This window comes from Podarcis vaucheri (assembly GCF_965113315.1).
Source record: "Podarcis vaucheri genome assembly, chromosome: 14".
NCBI lineage: Eukaryota > Metazoa > Chordata > Lepidosauria > Squamata > Lacertidae > Podarcis > Podarcis vaucheri.
In genome coordinates, this window is record NC_138752.1 from 45,016,347 (window position 1) to 45,039,444 (window position 23,098).

General features: G+C 42.6%; 2 protein-coding genes across 2 annotated transcripts in view; one reads left to right on the top strand and one right to left on the bottom strand.

Moving 5' to 3' along the window:
- The window catches only part of OTOA (otoancorin), a 41,652-nt gene extending 20,394 nt beyond the window's left edge, over positions 1 to 21,258 (bottom strand). The window contains exons 1-19 of the mRNA XM_082199978.1: positions 20,831 to 21,258; positions 20,260 to 20,288; positions 20,137 to 20,167; positions 20,015 to 20,042; positions 19,405 to 19,492; positions 17,921 to 18,052; positions 16,717 to 16,952; positions 16,267 to 16,370; positions 12,129 to 12,235; positions 11,390 to 11,529; positions 9,463 to 9,586; positions 8,354 to 8,569; positions 7,938 to 8,105; positions 5,934 to 6,074; positions 5,033 to 5,088; positions 4,292 to 4,409; positions 3,481 to 3,554; positions 1,559 to 1,694; positions 763 to 953 (exon numbers count right to left, since the gene is read on the bottom strand). Coding sequence (XP_082056104.1) covers positions 763 to 953; positions 1,559 to 1,694; positions 3,481 to 3,554; positions 4,292 to 4,409; positions 5,033 to 5,088; positions 5,934 to 6,074; positions 7,938 to 8,105; positions 8,354 to 8,569; positions 9,463 to 9,586; positions 11,390 to 11,529; positions 12,129 to 12,235; positions 16,267 to 16,370; positions 16,717 to 16,952; positions 17,921 to 18,052; positions 19,405 to 19,492; positions 20,015 to 20,042; positions 20,137 to 20,167; positions 20,260 to 20,288; positions 20,831 to 20,921 — 2,210 coding nt within the window. The 5' untranslated portion in view covers positions 20,922 to 21,258. The remainder of the gene's footprint in view (positions 1 to 762; positions 954 to 1,558; positions 1,695 to 3,480; positions 3,555 to 4,291; positions 4,410 to 5,032; positions 5,089 to 5,933; positions 6,075 to 7,937; positions 8,106 to 8,353; positions 8,570 to 9,462; positions 9,587 to 11,389; positions 11,530 to 12,128; positions 12,236 to 16,266; positions 16,371 to 16,716; positions 16,953 to 17,920; positions 18,053 to 19,404; positions 19,493 to 20,014; positions 20,043 to 20,136; positions 20,168 to 20,259; positions 20,289 to 20,830) is intronic.
- The window catches only part of IGSF6 (immunoglobulin superfamily member 6), a 41,663-nt gene continuing 30,651 nt past the window's right edge, over positions 12,087 to 23,098 (top strand). Inside the window, exon 1 of the mRNA XM_082199927.1 lies at positions 12,087 to 12,105. The gene's annotated coding sequence lies outside the window, so the exon portion shown is untranslated. The remainder of the gene's footprint in view (positions 12,106 to 23,098) is intronic.

Genomic DNA, 23,098 nt, shown 5'->3' on the forward strand with positions numbered 1-23,098 from the left:
AATATGATGTGAACAAAGAAATCTCAGAGCGTGCCACAATGCCAAAATAAATGATGTAGCAAATGTACCAATAAAATCCATATGCTGGAACACAGCCAATAGCTATGCAAAAATGCCCTTTTGTTGCTTTCTTTACATAAGATCTTTTAAAATTATTATTTAGACATGTGTTCTATGGACAGTACTTCCCCGCATGCTTCTACTGCAAATTGTGAGATTCTCCTGAGTCCTGATTGAAGAAAGTGATCAACTTTAAGGTGAAAGTCCTTTGTCATTAATGGTTATATACTGTGTGTTGTTAAATGAATACAACAGAATTAATTTTTTTTAAGTGTCAGACTGATTTACATGTTGCTACACAAAGATTCGGGACGCGGGTGGCACTGTGAGTTAAACCACAGAGCCTAGGACTTGCCGATCAGAAGGTTGACAGTTTGAATCCCCGCAATGGGGTGAGCTCCCGTTGCTCGGTCCCAGCTCCTGCCAACCTAGCAGTTCAAAAGCACCCCTAAGTGCAAGTAGATAAATAGGTACCACTCCGGCGGGAAGGTAAATGGCGTTTCCGTGCGCTGCTCTGGTTCGCCAGAAGCGGCTTAGTCATGCTGGCCACATGACCCGGAAGCTGTACGCCGGCTCCCTCGGCCAATAAAGCGAGATGAGTGCCGCAACCCCAGAGTTGGTCACGACTGGACCTAATGGTCAGGGATCCCTTTACCTTTACACGAAGATTCAGAGCAAAACCCTCGCAGATTATTCTCTTACCCATGCAATTCAATAAGTCTGCGCTTGATTTCTGTCTTCTGATCATCACTGAGATGATGGCATAGTCCGAACTGGTGAAGGGCTGTTGCCATCGCTTCCTGCGAGATTCCCTCACAAATAAACTCTGGGGGTAGATGGCAAATGAGATTTCCAAGCAAGTCGATGTCATATTCATCGATGGCCGAGCCGTTCTGAAATAAAGAAGCCAGTGCTGGGGTTTGTGTGTGCGATTTTGATCAAGCAAAAGATGGAATGAGTTCTGAAGAACCGCTAAAAACATAGAGAAAACAACCATTAAAAACAGTTAAGAAAACCTAAGGGTTTATTTCCTCTGGGTATTATGTTGAGTTCCTTTTCCCCAGTTTCATTCCTGGTTTTCATTGTTGTTTGGCTCGCTGCTGCTTCAGTGAGCTAGTTTGGGTTGTTTTGTATACAGTGGTACCTCGGGTTAAGTACTTAATTTGTTCCGGAGGTCCGTACTTAACCTGAAACTGTTCTTAACCTGAAGCACCACTTTAGGTAATGGGGCCTCCTGCTGCTGCCGTGCCGCCGGAGCACAATTTCTGTTCTCATCCTGAAGCAAAGTTCTTAACCAGAAGCACTATTTCTGGGTTAGCGGAGTGTGTAACCTGAAGCGTATGTAACCTGAAGCATATGTAACCTGAGGTACCACTATATTATGTTTTTTAAATTGTTATTTTGTATGGGGTTGCCCATAAAAGACTTGGAGAGCCTGTGCGGACCCCAAAGTGGGACATGCACATTTTAATGAAACAAAATAGTGTCATATTCTTACCAGGCAGTCTTGCACTTTTTTCAGAATTGCTTGTTTCTTCTGCCTATTTGAAACAAGACGGTCAAGTTCAAGCTTCCCCAGGCTGGTCACAAAAGGGGCACAGAGAGGTCCTGAAATGGATTCCAGATACTCAGCACTAGAGGAAAGATTTAAAATATCGGTTTTGGGGAAGAAGAAACTAGGATCTTTAGAGCACTACATACTAAAATTCATTTAGCAGTGTATCCCACTTTTCCCTTGAAGGGCACTGTATGACATACATTGGGTTCTTATGGCCCAGAGATGAAGAATGTCTGGTTCCGCCAGATGTTGTTGGACTGCATCTCCCATCAATCTTAGCCATTGGTGATGCTTACTGGGCATGATGGGAGATGGAGTCCAGCAACACTTGGAGGGCAACAGGTTTTCCCTACCCTGGTGTGTACGTAGATATATAGGATTGTGGCTTCACAGCAGGCAGCAGAAATTTTATTTCTGTTCTCTGTCTATCCAGGAGCCTTTGTGTTTCTTTAATGTGTGGGACAGATCTGAGTGACAAGCAAATGTTACACACTCTTATAGATGTAGAGCAGCCATTTCTTCTTTATCCCAGAATCCTATGAGTGTAACCTGAAATCTATAGCATCTGAGAGGTATTTTCTTTCAGTCTGCCATTGCCATCTTGGAACTACTTATCATTCATTCATTTATTGCATTTCATAGAACTCTACACAGAACTGTAGAGTTGGAAGGTACCCCCACAGGTCATCTAGTCCAACCCCCTGCAAGGCAGGAATGTCAGCCAAAGCATCCATGGCAGATGACCATCCACCTCTGCTTAAAAACCCCCAAGGAAGGAGAGTTCACCACCTCTCATGGGAGTCTGTTCCACTGCCAAAGAGCTCTTACTGTCAGAAAGTTTTTTCCGAATGTGTAGTCAGAATCTCCTTTCTTTTAACTTGAAGCAGTTGCCTCGAGTACTACCCTCAAGAGCAGGAGAAAACAAGCACACTTCCTCTTCCATATGACAGCCCTTAAGATATTTAAAGATGGCTATCATATCTCCTCTTTTCCTGGCTAAACATACCCAGCTCCTTCAAGTGTTCCTCATAAGGCTTAGTTTCCAGACCCCTGATCATCTTGTCTGCCCTCCTCTGCACACCTTCCAGCTTGTCAACATCCTTCTTAAATTGTGGCAACCAGAACTGGACACAGGACTCCAGTGGTCTGACCAAGGCAGAATAGAGTGGTACTATTACCTCCCTTGATCTGGACACTATACTTCTGTTGATGCAGCCTAGAATAGTGTTAGCTTTTTTTTTACTGTTGCATCACACTGTTGACTCATGTTAAGCTTGTGGTCCATTTACAGTGGTACCTCGCAAGACGAATGCCTCGCAAGACAAAAAACTCGCTAGACGAAAGGTTTTTCCGTTTTCGATTTGCCTCGCAAGACGAATTTCCCTATGGGCTTGCTTCGCAAGACGAAAATGTCTCGCGACTTTGTTTCCTTTGTCTAAAAACAAAGACATGTTTTGTTTATAAAGTTAATTTATTTTCCCTTCAATTTTTGAACTGCTCTTTACAAAATGTGTGACTTTAAAGAGCAGTTAATAAACTGTTGTTGTACCAAATTTGGCTTTGTTTGGACTTTTTTTGACCATAGGAACGCATTAATTGAATTTCAATGCATTCCTATGGGATTTCGTGATTCGCAAGACGAAAAATTCGCTAGACGGCAAAACTTGCGGAACGAATTAATTTCGTCTTGCGGGGCACCACTGTATATCCCAACTTCCCCCCCTAGAATCTCAAGGTGGCATACATGGCTCTCCCGCACCTCATTTAATCCCCCACAACAACCCTGTGTTTTTGCTTTTTAATGGACCAACAAGGGTACCTTTGCTTTTTATTAAAATAGGTGTGCATGAGAGAGAACTTACGGAAGCACTGATAAGAGATAGGGAGGCACAGATGCATTGGAGAGTATCCAAAATTTCCAAGCCAGACAATTGATCTGCAAAAAAGACATCCTTAAATCATTTTTAGCTATGTGTGATTGTCGAGGAGCAATGGAAAAAGCAGCAGCAGCTATAATCCTTGATAGGTTCGTTGCTCATAACTTCCGGACAATATCCAGAAGTACCTATCCATACCACACCTTCATGCAACGTAGCATAACAGCACTTAATGACATCCACATAACATAGCAGCACATAACACAACATCCACATATGTGTAGATGTGCTGCTATGAAGATGTGGGTCAGAACACCAGACCCCCATAATATAACATGACACCACATCCACATAACATACCAGCCAAAGTCACACATCCATATACAAACTGTGGCCAATGACTGGTTTGCAATTTCTCAATGACTCACTTGCAAATTAAGTCCCACTTGGAAGCACAATTAGACTAGTGTGCAAAACCCAAATTTGGCTATCCACCAGATTTTTGCATTCCTTTTATTGTTGCAACACGATTCTTGTCCGTTTAAGCACACCAAATTGTGTACTTCTTTCAAAATCTATTTGAATTCCATATGCAAATATATTTTGAAAGAAGGCAAACATATAAACAATATTTTGAGGGCATTAAAAAAATAAATAAATCTCAGAGTAATGCAGAAACGTAACAGAATTATGGTAAAAGCTTTAGAAGGTGGTGTTGGCCTGAAATAGACCCACCCACCCTGGCGCTAGCTTCTGTTGAACACAGAATAATCATTACGGTGCTTTCACATTTTACCTGATATGGCGACAGCAGATGAAGATTCTTTTCAAAAACTTTGAATGTGTTTAAAAAAGAGACTGTGCTCATACTCTCAAGCTGACTGCATGTTACTCCTTTGACCAATTGGCTGATGCTGATTTGAAGAAAGCATAGATAGTTAAGTAATTATATGACCAAACATGACTTGGCACCTTTTACAGTGCAATTCTATGTATGTCTACTCATATGTAAGTCCCATAACATTCAGGAAGTGTGCTGAGAAGTGTATCCAGACCATCTTTATTTTGTAGGTGGAACTAAAGTACATAGTGTAAATTTAGGTTGGGTAATTAAAATTTGTGCTTTTTTCTAAAAAAAATGTTTAGAGGAACTCTCATTTTCCTACTCATATTGAAATACTGCCCCTCAATGAGGCCAAACTTAGATTCACAAAATATTTAGAGGTATGCATACCCCTGTGTACCCCCAGAAAAAAGCACTGATTAAAATACATTAAAGTGCTCAGTTGCCCAACTCAACAAATCCACTTTTTAAAAATTGGACTTTTTTGTGGTTTGGAAATTAACAGTTAGATGCACTTGAATGGTGTGGGACGAACAAAGGGAAAATTGCTTCCTGCGTGCTGTTACTTCCATGGTGATGCTCTGCCTATAGAAATTTCAGGCATCTGAACCTCAAAAGAGCAATAATAATACTTGCAATTGTGGCACCATAAGGATGGAAAGGTAAGGGTCAGTGTGAAATTTGCACTCATACCTTAAGAGGTCGGGAGGAGGGGTTTTCTTTGACAACAATTCATACAGAAACAAGGCCTGAAATGAAATTATAAATTGAAATGAAAGTACTGAAATCAAATTAGCTGCAGGGCATCCCCAGTCCCTAAAGGAATGCTCGTTTTCATCACTTCAGTCTCCTCTCTCAACTTCAGTTTTCTTCCCTTGCTATACTTAGCTGACATCGTGACATTCAGTACCTCCCAGAAGCTTGCAGGTTTTTGCCAGGCTGCTTTGGGATTTTTCTGCATACCTGGTCTGCACTTAAGAATACCCAGTGCCGGATTTACATATAAGCTAAACAAGCTATAGCTTAGGGCCCCCAAAAAATTTAAAGGGAAAAACCCTGGATGTACATTTCAAAAAAATAAGATAAAAAACAAATAAAATAAAACCTACATACAACAACAGTGTTTTGTGTTGGGTAGGCTGCTATGAAGTAAGTAATGGACCCTGCCTGCTAGCCTGCTCCCTAAAATATCACTGGTTTGCTCATTTCTATATATAGGGTGCCTACATTCTGCATGGACTGGTTGCATGACAACATGTGCAAATGGCTTTAGATACCTATTAGGCCCATAGATTACCATATAGCAGGGATAGGCAAACTCTGACCCTCCAGATGTTTGGGACTACAATTCCCATCATCCCTAGCTAACAGGGCCAGTGGTCAGGGATGGTGGGAATTGTAGTCCCAAACATCTGGAGGGCCGGAGTTTGCCTATGCCTGCCATATAGCATATATTCAACACAAAAAAGAGCGACAATTTGTTGTTGACAAAGGACAGCTGGACATATAAAGGGCTACCGTCAGCAGCTTAGGGCCTCATCAAACCTAAATCTGGCCCTGGGGATACCTGAGAGATATTTGTGTTGTTAGTTACCTGACTTGGCCTTAATTCTTTGTCTTTCACCAGTGAAGAGTTCAGTCCTTCCTCCATCCACAAAGTAACAAGTGACACCTCTTTAAAAAAGGCCCCTTGCAGATCGGCAATCACTGATATCGGCTCCGTGGATTCGATCATCTACAGCAGAAGCACAAGAGGCAATGCTAAGAAGAGTCCTGATGAATCAGGCCAATGGCTGTTCCAGTCCAGCATCATGTTCTCACAATGGCCAACCGGATGCCTGTGGGAAGCCCGAAAGCACACCAGTGCTCTGCCCACCAACAAGGGGTGTTCAGAAGTGTTACTACCTCCAAAAGTGGAGGTAGAACATAGACATCATGACTCAGTGGCGTAGCGTGGGGGGTGCAGGGGGGCCAGCCGCACCGGGCGCAACATCTGGGGGTTAGGGTTAGGGGGCGCAAATCCACGGGTTAGGGGGCGCAAATTGCTTGCCTTGCCCCGGGTGCTGACAACCCACGCTACGCCACTGTCATGGCTAGCTGCCTTTGATAACTTTATGAATCCTCAAAACTTCTTTTAAAGCCATCCAAGATGGTGGCCATCTTCTTGCGGTGGCAAATTCTCCACAGTGTCTTATCCCAGTTTACATCACTTGCTTTAACTGAACAGCTGCAGCTCCCTCAGAGTTTGCCCCAAACCCAAAGGCAACAGTACAAGGTATAGCTTATTTGGAAGTTCTTCTGACTGAACTCAGTGGGACCTAAGCCCCATCTGCAAATATACAATTACAGCAATATCGTACCATTTTAAACAGTCGTGCTTTCCACCAAAGAATCCTGGGAATAGCAGAAGAAGAAGAGAAGAAGAGTTTGGATTTGATATCCCGCTTTATCACTACCTGAAGGAGTCTCAAAGCGGCTAACAATCTCCTTTTCCCTTTCTCCCCCACAACAAACATTCTGTGAAGTGAGTGAGGCTGAGAGACTTCAGAGAAGTGTGACTGGCCCAAGGTCACCCAGCAGCTGCATGTGGAGGAGCAGGGAAGCGAACCCAGTTCACCAGATTACGAGTCTACCACTCCTAACCACTACACCACACTGGCTTTGTTAAGGGTGCTGGGAGTTATTAGGGGTATATATAATCAAATTATCAAAAGACAGAAAAATCAACACATTTCTTTTAAAAATGCACACATTCCAAACAAGAGAACCAAAATGTCAATTACCTGTGCAGCAAACCTGCACAGCTTTATTAATCCAAAAGCTTGTCCTGAATAGGAGGAAATGATACATTATTTCACCTGGCCACAACCTGTAGCCATGCTCTGTGCCAGGGGTGAGGAACCTCAAGATGTTCTGGACTACAACTGACATCATGCTGGCTGTGAGGTGGAAGTCAACAACATCTGGAGGCCTATAGGATTCTCACTGATAAGCTCCTCGCTGATAAAGTCTTGAGAACTTTAATTGAAACTGTTTATGGAATGTTTTCCCTGTTTTAGATTTTTTAATAATAATAATAATAATAATAATAATAATAATAATAATAATAATGTGGATATGTTTGTTCCCTCAGGAGGTAGGACAGTATATAAATTCAACAATGAAAAACAACAATAATTTTATTCCCTTTTTTGGGTTAGAGAACTGCATCACAAAGTTCAGACAGAAAGGATACCCGTGTATGAAGGCTCAGCAAACTTTTTCAGCAGGGGGCCAGTCCACTGTTCCTCAGACCTTGTGGGGGGCTGGACTATATTTTTTTGGGGAGGGGAAATAATGAATGAATTCCTATGCCCCACAAATAACCCAGAGATGCATTTTAAATAAAAGGACACATTCTACTCATGTAAAAACACACTGATTCCTGGACCATCCGTGGGCTGGATTTAGAAGGCGATTGGGCCGCATCCGGCCCCCGGGCCTTAGTTTGCCTACCCATGGGGTATCATTTTGGAAAGTGCGAACCCACGTGCGAAATGTCAGGTGAACTGGATTTCTCCCCTAACTCTACTCCTCCCACACAAAGATCTGCAAATACCTTCCGGAGGATCCCTTGGTGCTGTGCTGGTGACAAATCTGATGCACGTTGCGCCAGTGCGCCTCTGACAACCTGAGAGAGCTCTTTGGGACTCATGTTGTGGAATGCCTGGGTGCTGATCCCAGTCGCCAAAGCACCCATTTGACTTATATTATGAAACGACAAAGCCTGCATGAAGAACAAAATAAATGCACAGCAGCCGATTAACAGAGTATAAGACTGCATTTGGACAGTATGCATAGGTTATATGTAAAATCTCCAAGGTTGTTTTTGCACATCATGGGCAGAAGGCTTTTGAGCCACTTGCACTTTATATTGTACTAGCAGTCTTTTACCTGGCATTGCCTGGGTACAACGCAGAGCAGTTCTGAATAGTTCATTTTAGATTCATTTTACAACAACATCCCCCAAAGTACCTTTTCATACATCAGGTATTTGCTGGATAAAATCATGATCTGGCTTTTGGCCCATCCAGAGACTTGGTTTAAGGTTGGAATAGCATTGTGCACAGCCTCAGGTGAGAGAGACTCCAACTGGCTGATAGTTAGTCCCACAACTGCGTCCGAGAGTGACCCAAGAGTGTCGTTCAACGTCTGATTTTGCATGGCAATGTCAAGAAGTTGGGATTTGAGCTGAAACAGTTTTTTAAAAAGTGTGTTAAAGAACTGATCAGAAGCTAAAACATGTATGCTTTCTGAGGCTAACTTTCCTTTGTTTCTCTGATCAATAGCAACGTTTGCTAAACAGACATTCTTAACAGGTGTAAACACATAAAGGCCTGGGCTGCACACCACATTGAACCACAGCAGCTGTAGTTAGCAAAAAAAGAATGTTTGCCGTGTGGAAGAGTGCTAGGCGTTCTTGTAGGCAAACTACACAAGTGAGAATAGATCTACCCAGTTGTCTTGCTAGTAATTAATGGAGCAGCAGAGATATTGCTCCAGAGTAGTGTTGGTACATTCGGTCTGGCCATTGGTTTGTTGGTGATATGCTATGGAGAGCAGAAGATCTACATCCAGTAGAATGGAAGCAGCTATGCCAGAACCATGTAGTAAACTGGGAACCTCAATCAGACACAATACTTTCTGACAGCCTATGCTTGATAAACAAGTGAGCTATTTACTTGGTGGACAGGATGCAAGATATGAAATGGGCCATTTTTGTAAGCCAGTCCACCACTACCAGGAATGTACTGTGCCCACCTGGTAGGGGAAGATCTGTGACAATATCCAAGGATATACTATTCTAAATCCAAGAGGGAATTGGAAAGAGATGTAACAACCAAGGCAGTTTGTTGGGTGGATTCTTGGTTTGCCGGCAGCTATCATGTCTGGGCATGGTGCTCCACGTCCTTCGGAACCCTGTGCCACCAAAATTCTCAGGTGCCCGAGTGGACAGTCTTTTACAGAACCAAATGACCAGCAGGCTGGCTATCATGACATGACACTAAACTCAAATTTCTGTCACTTCCAAAGTCCTTCCAAAGTGATGCAATCATTCTAGCAAGAATAAAGTCTATACCCACCTTCTGAACATCAGCCTGGAAACCCCTCAGCTGGTTACATTTAATCATTTGATGAAGTAGTACCCGGGCCACATTGGCATCCATCTGTTCCAGGCTATTGTAAAAACAAACCAACAAGCCTAACCTGCATGAAAGAATGTGGAAGTGAGTTGGCAGGCTTTCCCTACTGAATGCCCATCACTACAGTGCAGCTGGGTAGCATAGGGCAGTGGTTAAGAGACTGAGTTATAAACCAGAAAGTCCTAGGGGGTTAATAATGCTGCCCTCTCTTTTAGAGTTGTTGTAAGGCTCATACAACAGCGGGTGGCACTGTGGTCTAAACCACTGAGCCTAGAAGGTCAGCGGTTCGAATCCCCACGACGGGGTGAGCTCCCATTGCTCGGTCCCTGCTCCTGCCAACCTAGCAGTTCAAAAGCACGTCAAAGTGCAAGTAGATAAATAGGTACCGCTCCAGTGGGAAGGTAAGAGGCGTTTCCGTGCACTGCTCTGGTTCACCAGAAGCGGCTTAGTCATGCTGGACACATGACCCGGAAACTGTCTGTGGACAAATGCCGGCTCTCTTGGCCTATAGAGGGATATGAGCGCTGCAACCCCAGAGTTTTCTGCGACTGGACCTAACAGTCAGCGGTACCTTTACCTTTACCTTTAAGGCTCATAAGAAGAAGAAGAAGAAGAAGAGTTTGGATTTGATATCCTGCTTTATCACTACCCGAAGGAGTCTCAAAGCGGCTAACATTCTCCTTTCCCTTCCTCCCCCACAACAAGCACTCTGTGAGGTGAGTGGGGCTGAGAGACTTCAGAGAAGCGTGACTGGCCCAAGGTCACCCAGCAGCTGCATGTGGAGGAGCGGAGACGCGAACCCGGTTCCCCAGATTACGAGTCTATCGCTCTTAACCACTACACCACACTGGCTCTCCACAACGTGCCTTCCATACTCTAAGCGCACTGTATTGTGGTACTGTTATATCAGGCAACCAATCAAAGCAAATTATTTTGAATCAAATTACATGTCCAGAAAAATCACATGACACAGCCCTTCTGAGACTGTACCACTTCAGGACATATAGCAGGCGACAACTGGCTGATTGAATGCTCTCCTACATTATTATACAAAGTCCTTGACAACTTAGGACCAGTTTACCTATGAAATGACCTTACCCCACATGCGGCCACTTGATCTCTTTGAGCAGAAGAACTGACACCATTACAGATACCACATAATACCCATTCCACATTTGTAAGAACTCAATCATTTAGTGTGGCAGCACCTACACTTGAAAATCCCTATTGATATCAACCAGGTGCCTTCACTGTACAGTGGTACCTCAGGTTAAGTACTTAATTCGTTCCGGAGGTCTGTTCTTAACCTGAAAATGTTCTTAACCTGAAGCACCACTTTAGCTAATGAGGCCTCCTGCTGCTGCTGCTGCGCCGCCGGAGCCCGATTTCTGTTCTTATCCTGAAGCAAAGTTCTTTACCTGAAGCACTATTTCTGGGTTAGTGGAGTGTGTAACCTGAAGCGTATGTAACCCAAGGTACCACTGTACTCTTTTCGGCACTTGCTAAAAACAAATTCTTCTTTAGACAAGCCTACCCAGGTGCTTAGAAAGTTGAGGTAATTATATTCTTAGTATTTTAACTTTTGTATGTTTTGAAAGTACTGTTGCATTTTTTTCTTTATTTTCTTGTTTTATTTTTTTGTAAAATATGTTGAGGTTGCTGCTGTTGTTGTTTACAGTCAAGCAGTGTAGAGATTTTATGAAATAAAATAAAAATAAGAGGACCCATTATATAGCACTGTGGGGTCCAGAAGAGAACAGTTTTTCCATGACTTGATAACAGTCCTTGAAACACTTAGCCTCATCTCTCTCCTCCTCACCACCATGCTCAACTTGCAAAAAATACAACCTTGAGAAATATGACTTGCCTATAGAGAGTTGAGGTGTTTCTCATATCAAATCCTGATGCATTTATTCTTTCCAAGAAAGCCAGCGAAAGATCCGGTGTGATATCATACACGGTATCAAGCTGTTTTGTTGCATTGTCATAACTGATGAACAATCTCATCTATTTAGAAGAGAGATTAAAGGTGTGTTATCAGGACTGAACTCAGCAGTATACACTAAATGTTCATATTCCATATGATACCTATCTACATCCCCTCCACTGCTCCCATTTCCCTTAATCTCTGCCCAGCAAAGAAGAGTCTTGCATTTTAGAATGCTCTTGATAAGACCTGTTGCCTTGGCTAATTGGATTTAACAACTTATGTGTTCTAAACAGAACACTGTTTTTAATAATAAAAATAAAATATCTACATTTATATTTTGTTTTCCTAAGGAGATCTTACTTTTGTTCAATGTTTGTTTTATTAAACAATAAAAGTGTGTGAGAGCCAGTTTTGACCTATTATAACGTCAGGAAATGTTTTTTTAAAAGTAAAGATCATTACAGTTCTGTGGATTTGATTACTGCTAGAATCTTGCTTTCTTTCATGAGTGATATATCTATATTTCTCTCTCTTTCTCTCTCTGTGTGTGTACTCAGAACTCAAACTGGTACTGTGATTGAAATCCAGAGTAGTACTTGGAGCCATAAGAATGACACCAACCGTGCCTTATATATTCCAAAACCAATATTCAGGTGAGTACTTCATCATTACTTACTTCATTAGGGTTAATTTTTGTGATTTCTTCCAGTGGGAGGTGAACCATATATCTTCCTAGAATCCACAGGTTGTCTGCACTGACCCACGAAGTAGAATTCTCCGGTTCTGGGGACACCACAAAAGAAAAATGCTCATAGCCAAGTGAGCATCATTACTACTATAAACGAACAAGTTGGCCTTGCAACAAAATGTTACAGTGAAAAGTGCTTCTCTTCAGGGCTCTAGCCAGCCAGCCAGTCATGCCATTTTCAGTGCCCTCCCAGTTTTCTGGCCAGCTGTCAGTAAACATTCTGCAACTGCTGTGCATGACCTATTCAGTTTCCCTCTGATTTGTTGGGGGGAGAAAATTTATTGTACTTTTGCAAACCTTAGGGTCCCCACTCCCACAACAAGCCTGCTGATACCCGCCAGGCACTCTTGCGCATGGGGATCAGGGCCGGAATTAGGTTTGATGAGGCCCTAAGCTACTGAAGGTAGTGGAGCCCTTTACAGTGGTGCCCCGCAAGACGAAATGAATTCGTTCCGCAAGTTTTGTCGTCTAGCGAATTTTTCGTCTTGCGAATCACGAAATCCCATAGGAATGCATTGAAAATCAATTAATGCGTTCCTATGGTCAAAAAAAGTCCAAACAAAGCCAAATTTGGTACAACAACAGTTTATTAACTGCTCTTTAAAGTCACGCATACTGTAAAGAGCAGTTCAAAAATTGAAGGGAAAATAAATTAACTTTATAAACAAAACATGTCTTTGTTTTTAGACAAAGGAAACAAAGTCGCGAGACGTTTTCGTCTTGCGAAGCAAGCCCATAGGGAAATTCGTCTTGCGAGGCAAATCGAAAACTGAAAAACCTTTCGTCTAGCGAGTTTTTTGTCTTGCGAGGCATTCGTCTTGCGAGGTACCACTGTATATGTCCAGCTGTCCTTTGTCAACAACAAATTGCCGCTTTTTTGTGAGTTGAATATATGCTATATGGTAATTTATGGGCCTAATAGGTATCTGAAGCCATTTGCACATAACAAAATATGCATTTTATCAAAGTAATTGTTGAACTGAAATACAATTAAGAAGTATATTAATAGTGAAATAATTATTAAGCTCTAACTTAAAAAGATTGAGTGCCCATTACTTACATCATAGGAGCCTACACAACACAAAACACTGCTGCTGAATGTAGGTTTTATTTGTTTTTTATTTTATATTTTGGAAATGTACATCCAGGTTTTTTTCCTTTAAATTTTCTTGCGGGGGGCCCCCAAGAGAGTGGGGCCCTAAGCTATAGCTTGTTTGGCTTATACATAAACCTGGCACTGATGGGGATGGTATCATTTTGGCAACGTAAGGAGCAACCCTTAGATAATTAGTTCACTATTAGTATACAGAATATGCAACCTAAAGTCAAAACTTGGGCAGCTGCATTTTGAACTTCCTTCAAAGGCAGTCCCACAGGATTACAGTAATCCAACTGAGCAGATCTCCTCATTTCTTTGGAGGCAGGGTGATTGATTCCAAGGGCAGATTTCAACCAGCAGTGATCTATAGCTTTTGCTCTGGAGCCCTCTGCTGGATTCATGTGCAGTTCTTCCTGCCATAGCTCCTAGCATTGATCTAGATATGCTGTGTAGACTGTTGTATCGATCCGTCCCAGGAAACAGTGTCCAGAATCCATATGTCCATTGGGAAACATATTTCCCAATAACAGATTATCTTCTACCTCATTGCAATCTTGTAATTCTTAGACAATTGCCTACAATAAACCATGGCGTGAAAGACACGGTTATTCCCCCAGAAAGATAAACAAGAGGATTTGTCTCTGAGCAGCCGGAAGAGGAGAGGCATGCAGAGGTCAGAGTAAGGATTTTGAGCAGAGGGAGGTCCATTTGCCATCATTTGGCCACACACACCAAAGGGGAGCTCACTACCAGACCCTCCAAATGTCCTTATTTTCCAGGGATAGTCCCAGATTTACAGAAGCCGTCCTGGTTTCTGATTTGATCCCAGAATGTCCCGCTTTTCCTTAGGGCATCTCTATTTTCATCAGAGAAATGTTGGAGGGTATGGAGTTATGTGACCCCTGAGCCAAGGAGATAAGTAACTATACAACCTTTAGAAGACATCTGAAGGCAGCCCTGTACAGGGAAGTTTTAAAAATAATATTTAACCGCTGAGTCTAGGGTTTGTCGATCAGAAGGTCGGCGGTTCAAATCCCCATGACGGGGTGAGCTCCTGTTACTTGGTCCCAGCTCCTGCCTACCTAGCAGTTCGAAAGCACACCCAAAAAGTGCAAATAGATAAATAGGTACTGCTCCAGCGGGAAGGTAAACGGCGTTTCCGTGCGCTGCTCTGGTTCACCAGAAGCGGCTTAGTCATGCTGGCCACATGACCCGGAAGCTGTCTGTGGAAAACGCTGGCTCCCTCGGCCCATAGAGCGAGATGAGCACCGCAACCCGAGTCATCCGCAACTGGACCTAACGGTCAGGGGTACCTTTACCTTTACCTTTAATATTTTTATATATGTGGGAAGCTGCCCAGAGTGGCTGGGGCAACTCAGTCAGATGCGTGGGGTATAAATAAAATATAATAATAATAATAATAATAATAATAATAATAATAATAATAATAGAATAGGACATCCCTATTTTCATCAGAGAAATATAGAAGGTATGCACTACACCCGATGTAGCCTGGAGCAGGGTGCGTGGAGTGCATGGAATGCGTGGAGTGCAGTTGATTGCTAGGGTTGCCAGGGCTGACCTGAATTCTCCAGATTTGCTGCTCCCCCACCACCTGATTCATGGCAGAGGGAGGGCTTGAATCACCAAGTGGGCAATAGTGCCTTTAAAAAGAATGATTAAGAAGACTGTGCATGCAGCTTGCAAGGAGCTGGCTGAAAATTATTGCATAGACTTACGGTATCTAGGGTCACTGACATGCTCTCAGAGACTGTGGTTGATGCTTAGCTCCAAGTGTCATGCTTAATGACATCACCAGGAACTGCCTGCTCACGTGACATCACTGGGGGCTATCCCCTGTGGCATCCCCAGAGGCTGCTCTTAGGTTTCAGGTTTGGGCTCTGAAATCTCAGGGTCTGGGGTGCTCCTGACCCAGCAGCCCTATTGATGGCTGAATGGGAGACAGCTAAAACCTAGAGAGTGAGAGGCTAGGGTGAAGTCTTCAGGTTCAGGGGACAAAATGGCTGCTGTATCTAAAAGAGCAGAGAGAGAGACAAAATGCCCTCTAGTCAATCCCCATTGATGGTGTTATGTACTAAGCTTGGATCCTAGAACAATAGGCAGGTAGGATCCTAGAATGCAACAACTGATTGGCTTGCAGGATAAGACCAATCAGGCTCCAGGAGGAAGTTAACCAGCCTATTAGGCTGGTAGGATCGTAGAATGCAACAACTGATTGGCCTGCAGGAGAAGACCAATCAGGCTCCAGGAGGGAAGCAGAATCAGCCAATCAGACGGGATTCATTGTGTAAATAATGTACATAAAAGCCTGAGGTTTGGGGGGAAATTCAGTCACTGTTTTACAAGCTGCAGTAAAGAGCATGAAACCACTGCAGGACTCTGAGTATATTTCAGATGGGGGAAAAGGCACCTACATCAGTTCCAATATAGCACATTCACTCCTGGCGAGAAGCTCTTTTCATCCCTCCTTTGTTCAGAGAGAGAGAGTGGGAGGGTGGCCAAACTTGACATCCAATGAAATTTGAGCATGTTTAAGCAGGGTGGGGGGTGTCAATGCAGAAGAGGCAGGGCCAATGCAATCAGAAACTCAGCAGCAGTCACCTGTGCATTATAAATTTTTGAAGGGGCATTTCCTGTGATTTTTGTAAGCACCATATGAGGAACAGGTGAGTACATTGGGGCATATGGGCGCCACATTGGTAAGCCCTTAAAGCAGTAGGTCCCAATTAGTTAAGTACTGTGGAACCCCTGTTTTTCAAGAGTCAAGCCATGGACCTCCTACTTTTGAAAATGTTTCTATCTCTCTGCTAGTTTTAGTTATGTGAATGGTGCCACGGACTGCCTGGGTGGGTTACACAAAACCCCTGTGGTCCTCCGACCACCACTTGGGAACCACTGCCTTAAGGGATGTATATGGCCCCTGTTGGTTGCTGGTATTCAACCTACCACTGGTATTGTAGGATTTTTGTAGGATTTGTGTCATCCAGTCGTATAGAGCCCTTTGTGCATTTGCTCCTGTTCTGTCATACAGGTCTCTGAACACAGTTGATCTGAAAGAGAAAAGCAGCACACGATGGATGGATTTGACTGACTTTCCTTTCATTAGCCTGTCAGCCAAAATTCTCTCTCCCTCCCCACCCTGCTTTCACCCTTAGTCAAAAGATTCTATATTTGTGAATTAAATCGCCCAGCACATTTTTATAGGATTGAGGGTTTGCTTTGGTTGACTTGCAACTTTGGTTGACTTGAAATATAGGTTATTTCTATATTGATGTTGGTATTCATAAGCATTCATATTCATATAACTTGCTATTCATATAGGTTATTTCTATACCAATGTTATAAAATAAAACCACTTGTTGCCTTAAATTATTTACAGCCGGAAAAGTAACTTACAGGTTTCGAAAAGCATCTTCTTGCAGATCGTTTGGGAGCCTTGCTATGGTGTGGCGTTGCAGGTAGGTCATTGATGAAGCCTGAAGGACCTGGCTTAATATGTCCACACATTCCACAGCGTTCAGCATCAGGAAGCACCTTTCCAGAGTAACGAGGAACAATGTCCTGTTTCCTCCCGGACTTTGGAAAATTCTCTCTCTTATGCCGGCCAGATCGATAACAATATTTCCCAACTCCTGAAATCAAAGAGTGCAGCTGTATCAATGGCTATTAGTCATAGGACTTGGTCATGCAACAAAAGGTTGCAGGTGCTCCAGCTAGTCAAGTTCTTTTGCCACACACACCTCTTTAGACGGGTTAAAAAGGTAAAGGACCCCTGGACGGTTAAGCCCAGGCAAAGATGACTCTGGGGTTGCGGTGCTCATCTCGGTTTCAGGCCAAGGGAGCCGCCGTTTGTCCACAGACAGCTTTCCGGGTCATGTGGCCAGCAGGACTAAACTGCTTCTGGCGTAATGGAACACTGTGACAGAAACCAGAGTGCACGAAAACGCCGTTTACCTCCCCACCACAGTGGTACCTATTTATCTACTTGCACTGGTGTGCTGGTAATGATGAGGCTGCCACCAAAAAACCACAATGACATCAACACTGACTTGCAAGTAAGGAAGAGATCAGGCTAATAATGGCACAGGTTCAGCAGCTAGCACAAGGTCCAGAAGTCAAGATTCTGAGGTATATGAGCAAGCCAGGAGGTTCATAACAGAATGGAAGCTACAAAGATGTCCCAACAGATGACACGTCCCCTCCAGCCAAGCTTTTAAAGGCCTGTGGAGTGAGCTCATTCACGGGACTCTTTCGCCTATGGGTCTACTCCAGGTGCACACCTGCACTCCCTCTGGGCAGATGCACCTGATCCCACATCCAAAGGCTGTGCCTGCATCTCAGTCTCCCTGCCTTCAGCTCTGCTGCCAACTACTCCTTTTCAGACCTCCTTCTGGCTGGTCAAAGCCCTCCTCCTTCCATGATGAGGCTCTGCTCTCTGCTGGAGGGGCAGAGGAGGGAGCTGGGACCTCCATCTCTGACATGTAGAGTCACAAGGGGAGCATCTCTCTCCTGCACTCGGGGATGGCACCAGCGTATGTAAAAGAGAATCTAGGCCAAGACTGCTCCAGTTTGCAGCATGCTTTAACCAAAACCGATTTACCAAATGTTCCTGCTTGCTGCTGAAGAGATACTTCATTGCTGTTTGAAAATGTGGATGATTCATCTGTCGAAACTCTGACAGCAGCACTTTGGGGTGGTATAAGAGGTTGCCCAGGTAATTTTTTACAGACACCTGAAAAACAGGGTAGAGGGGTAGAGAGGATGGATATAACTCATTCAAATACGATTCACCTTGGGGTTTTTTGTGAACTTGCACACTGAAGAGAGACACAGTCATAGATCGGGGCGAGGATCAATTTTTTTCTGCCAAGGCCCAGGTCCACATCTGTCAAGGGCTACATACTAGAGCTAAAAGTGGGCAGGGCACTCCTTCATTTTTTCTCTTTTTCTGCAGTCCTCTCTCTCTCTCTCTCTCTCTGCCACCCACTTTCATCCAATTTCTCTCTCCTTGCCATGCATTTGAAATTATGCTGTGTATAACATTTTATTAATTTTCAACAATAACAAAAATAAAAGCAGTAACAATAACAATATAAAAACAAAAGAAAACAAATTGACTTCCCCCTAGTCCCTTCCTTGGTTCCATTGTTTATCATTGTATGTGTCCATTGAAAAGTTATAAATCATTTGAATTGCTTATGGTCCATTCATAATTAAATTACAAGTATTTTCAAAACCCTGCTAATGTATTAACCTGTGTACATTGCTTCTGTATATATGCAATAAAGTCCTTCCAATTTACCTTAAATTCGTTGTCATCTCATTGGCATTTTAAATTGGGCCGAGGACCACATCAACTGAGGCTCAAAACCCAATGAAATCCTTAGGGGTGGGGAACCTCAGTCCTGTGGGCCTATGGGCCAAATATGGCCCTCTAGGCATCTCTGGGTGGCCCTTGGGAGCCATCACCAGCCCTGCTCTGTGTCCTCCTTTGATTGCTTTTGCCTGCCTGGTATCTATCCTTGAATTGTGATAATGCGTTTGGAAAGAGCAGATTCAATAGATTTGGCTTTTAACATGAAATTAATATAATTTCTTCCCCATCTCTATAGCTAACTCAACAATTTTTCATTCCTAAATGTACATCCAAAACAAAGGTAGTTATGTTCCAAAAGTCCAGCCAATTGTCACAGAATCCCGACAAGCATTCTGAATTTGCATGCAGAAGGTCCCTGGCATCTCTAGGTAGGGCTGGGAGAGACCCCTCTCTAAAAGCCTGAAGAACTACTGCCAGTTAGTGTAGACAGCCCTGAGTTAGACAGGTCAATGGTCTGTCTCAGTATAAAGTAGCTGGCTACCCTCCTTGTTATGCTGTGAGTTCTTCCAATGAAGAGCTCTGAAGAACTCAAAAGCTTCCTACAAATTTGTGACGTTGTCATCCATCGTCATATAGGTATTTGCCCAACGTTGAGGTTTGGAGTTTAGGAATGTTTATTTTTTTATTATTCCACCACTCAGCAGCAGCAGCAGCCTACCCAACCTACTGAAATATTCTAGTAGCAGAGATATTAGAGTGATACAAACCTGTAGGCTGCTAGCAGTAATTTCAATATCCTGAGCATGGAGACTTGCCATGATTTGGTCAAGCAGGTCAGTTGTCCACATGTTAGTGCTATAGAAGAAAACAGAAGCAAAAAAAAGTATATTCAATAATTTGTTCTGTAATTGTAATGTTTCTATAACTAGTACATCCTCATACTAACATAGCTCTATAGTTTGCATTACTAGGTACTATTTACCTTTAACAGCATTGATGTTTGGATGTCAAGTGTCATTATGAATCCAGGTGATGGGCCAAAACATGTTTTTGGTGTGACTTTGCCCCATTTTAGGCCAAACTGGGCCAAACTCACAAACCTCACTATCCATTTACCGTATTTTTCCATGTATAAGACTTTTCCATGTATAAGATTTTTCCATGTATAAGATTTATTTTGAGCCCAAAATAAATAATTGCAACATTCCGTGTATAAGACGACCTCCAATTTTAAACAATTTCTTTGGGGGAAATATAGTCTTATACACGGAAAAATACAGTAAATACCACATTTTTTTTGTTTCTACAAATTCCCAGGTAGCCCAAGACACTCTCCACTATTCTACCATACAGTAAAGAACACTAATCAGATATTACCTTTGAAAGTGAAGTATATCAAGGAGAGCTAAAAAGGGGGAAAACAATCCAAAATGTTAATAGTCTCTTTCATATTATAAAGTGGATTTTTAAAAATAAATGCAAATATAGTCCACAATTACCATTTAGATACTTTCCAGCTATGACTTCTTCCTTAAAAAAAGAGATAGAAGAGGACAAAATGCATGCAATAACAAGGATTGTGGAATGTAGCTAAAAATATCAAGTACCGTAAAAATACTGACCACAGTTCTTTGCAGCTGTGGAGGCAGATCTGAAGGAGGAAACAGTACAAAAAAATGTTAATAGAAACTGCTTTGACTGCAGTGCTGTACGCATACTGACCTGGAAGTAAGTCCCATGAAACTCAATGGAGCTTACTTCTGAGTAGACAGGTATAGAACTGCACTGCCAGAAACTAAGGCATCATGAACATTGTATATATTAGTGATATCTGCTAATACCGTATTGCCCCAAATATAAGCCGCACTTTTTTTCCAAATTCCCCCCAAGCCGCCGAATTTTAAAGGTGAGGCTTATTTGCGGGTGCAGCTTATATTTGGGGCAATACAGCATAATGCAATTCAAGAAAAGGTTTGGGAAGGAGTCTAAAGTAGGCCAGAGGAATTAGATCATTTTGCAAAAGGTTCTGCAATTTTTTGTAATGATAGAAAAAGAACACCCAATCTACTATATATATTTTGGAAAGCAGTTTGTCTGTCTTCCTGTCCTCTAGAAGTTTGTCTGCCTCTCAATATATAATCAACAAACTTGCCACAGTGACTCCTGATATGGGGAAGGGCACCATTTGGTTACCATTTGGGCACCCTGTGCTATTTTGAAATGCAAATTTGGTATGCTTTCTCCCATTGACTGGCTCTCTGGATATCGTTGCCAAACTCAGCATGAGGATTCACAAGGCAGGGGTGGCAGTCTTCATTGTTGCTTGCATGCCGGGCACCATTTTAAATCAAGATGGCTGTCAGGGTACTGCCAACGAAAGGGGAGAGGGGGGCAGAAGCGTACAGGGAGCCTGCACCGTTGCTGAGCAGTAACACTTCGTCAGGGAGTGGAAAGAGTGAGGCCTCTGGAGAAGCGGAGGTAGAAAGGAGGGGCGAAGTGAGGCAAAGGTTCACAGAGGTTACTGTGGAGCCCTAGCACCTCGCCCAGCCAAGATGGTCGGGAAACAGACATGCCGCTTTTGTCGCCTAGTTTTTGCAAGGGGGTCAAACGTAAAGAAAGGAGGTGGAGATTTGGGGTATCTAAGTTCTTATGCTGGGGGGACGAGATAAGGAAGGAGCCACTCCCGGAATCTGCAAGGGACTGAGACAGACATGAACTTTGGGTTTCTGCACTGTCCATAGTTTGCACTAAATGAAACCTGTAAAAAGCAGGTCGGAGTCCTGGCTGTTTACTCGTGAGCAACCACCAGCACCCCTGACAATGGCAGACCAAAATGTGACTTTGGTGTGACTTTGCCTGATTTTTGGCATGATGGGTCCAAACTCACAAATTATACCGATAAAAAAGCCACAGTATTTTGGGGTTTCTACAAATTACTGTGCAGTGCCAGTAACTTCTAGCTAGCAGGAAATAATTCTTTTGAAAATTAGCTCTGTGAAAAAGACATATAATTTACACATTTAAATGTTCCTGCTCAAAATAACATCTCATCTCTTAAAACACTATCCAGCCTTTTAAATGAGGGCAGTTCAACCCTCAGTCTATTCAGTGGAATTGCCGCCATTTATTTGTTTGTCTGTCTCCTATTTCATGAATAGGGTTGCACTGCCCTTATTTTAGTAGGAAACTTGCTTCATTTTCCTCAGTATTACTGGATTCCACTTTAATAGGATGTAAATTTCTTCACCGACAGTATCTCTCTGTGACGCACAAAAGTATTTCATCTTACCTTGACTGATGTTCTGATGACTCGAAGCCTCTGTAGGATTTGTTAACATCAAGAAGAAAAATATCCTCAGGGTTGGGGTCATTTTCCCTGTTGCCTTATGGTGCTGAGATAGCCAAAAGAAAGAGGAAGAAAGAGGTTTCGCCCAGCTTTGTGATTTGAACAAAAAATAATATCTGCATTGCTTGTTGCCATTGTAGTGTTGCCTGATTGTAAAATTTTGGTAGCTGTTTTTTTTTTTTTAATTGCAGCAAATTTAAGAGCTTGGACACACACAGTTTTTTCTTTCGATGCTTGATGTTAGCATATGTTACTCAGGCTCCATCTGCACAATACATTTAAAGCGGTATCGTACCACTTTCAATAGTCATGGCTTCCCCACAGAATCCTGGGAACTGTAGTTTGTTAAAGGTGCCGGCCATTGTCTGGAGACCCCCTTTCCCCCCACAGAGCTCTAATCCCCAGAGCGGTTTATTTTTTTTTTTTTTTTTTTAATGCTTTTATTAAATCCAACTCATTATACATTATCCATTTTACAACAAATCATATGCATTTTCGACTTCCTTCAACGTCGCTGACATTCTTTCATAGTTATTCTTTTAGTACACATTCCATTCTTCCATATTGCCATTTACACCTCCTTTCCTCCTATATTTCTATTAAACAATATTCATTAGTTCTTTACAAAGCCTCTTTAAACCCCACCAGCGTTGTATTTACACCATAGTTATTTTCCAGATAACACACAAATTTCTCCCAGTCTTTTATAAATTTTTGATCTTTTGTATATCTAATCTTCCCTGTTAATTTGTCCAATTCTGCGTATTCTATTAACTTTGCTCTCCATTCTTCTACCCTTGGAATTTCCTCCTGCTTCCACCTCTGAGCCAATACTATTCTGGCAGCTGTTACAGCGTACTGGAAAAATTTTTGGTCTTTTCTTCTGATGTCCTTCCTTACAATACCTAATAAAAAAGCCTCCGGTCTTTTCACAAAAGTGTACCTCAATATCTTTTTCATCTCGTTATAGATTTCTTCCCAGAAGCTTTTAACTTTCTTACACTCCCACCACTGGTGGAAGAATGTACCTTCTTTAAGTTTACATTTCCAGCATTTGTTATCTACTTTGTACATCTTTGCCAGTCTCACAGGTGACAGGTACCATCTGTAAAGCA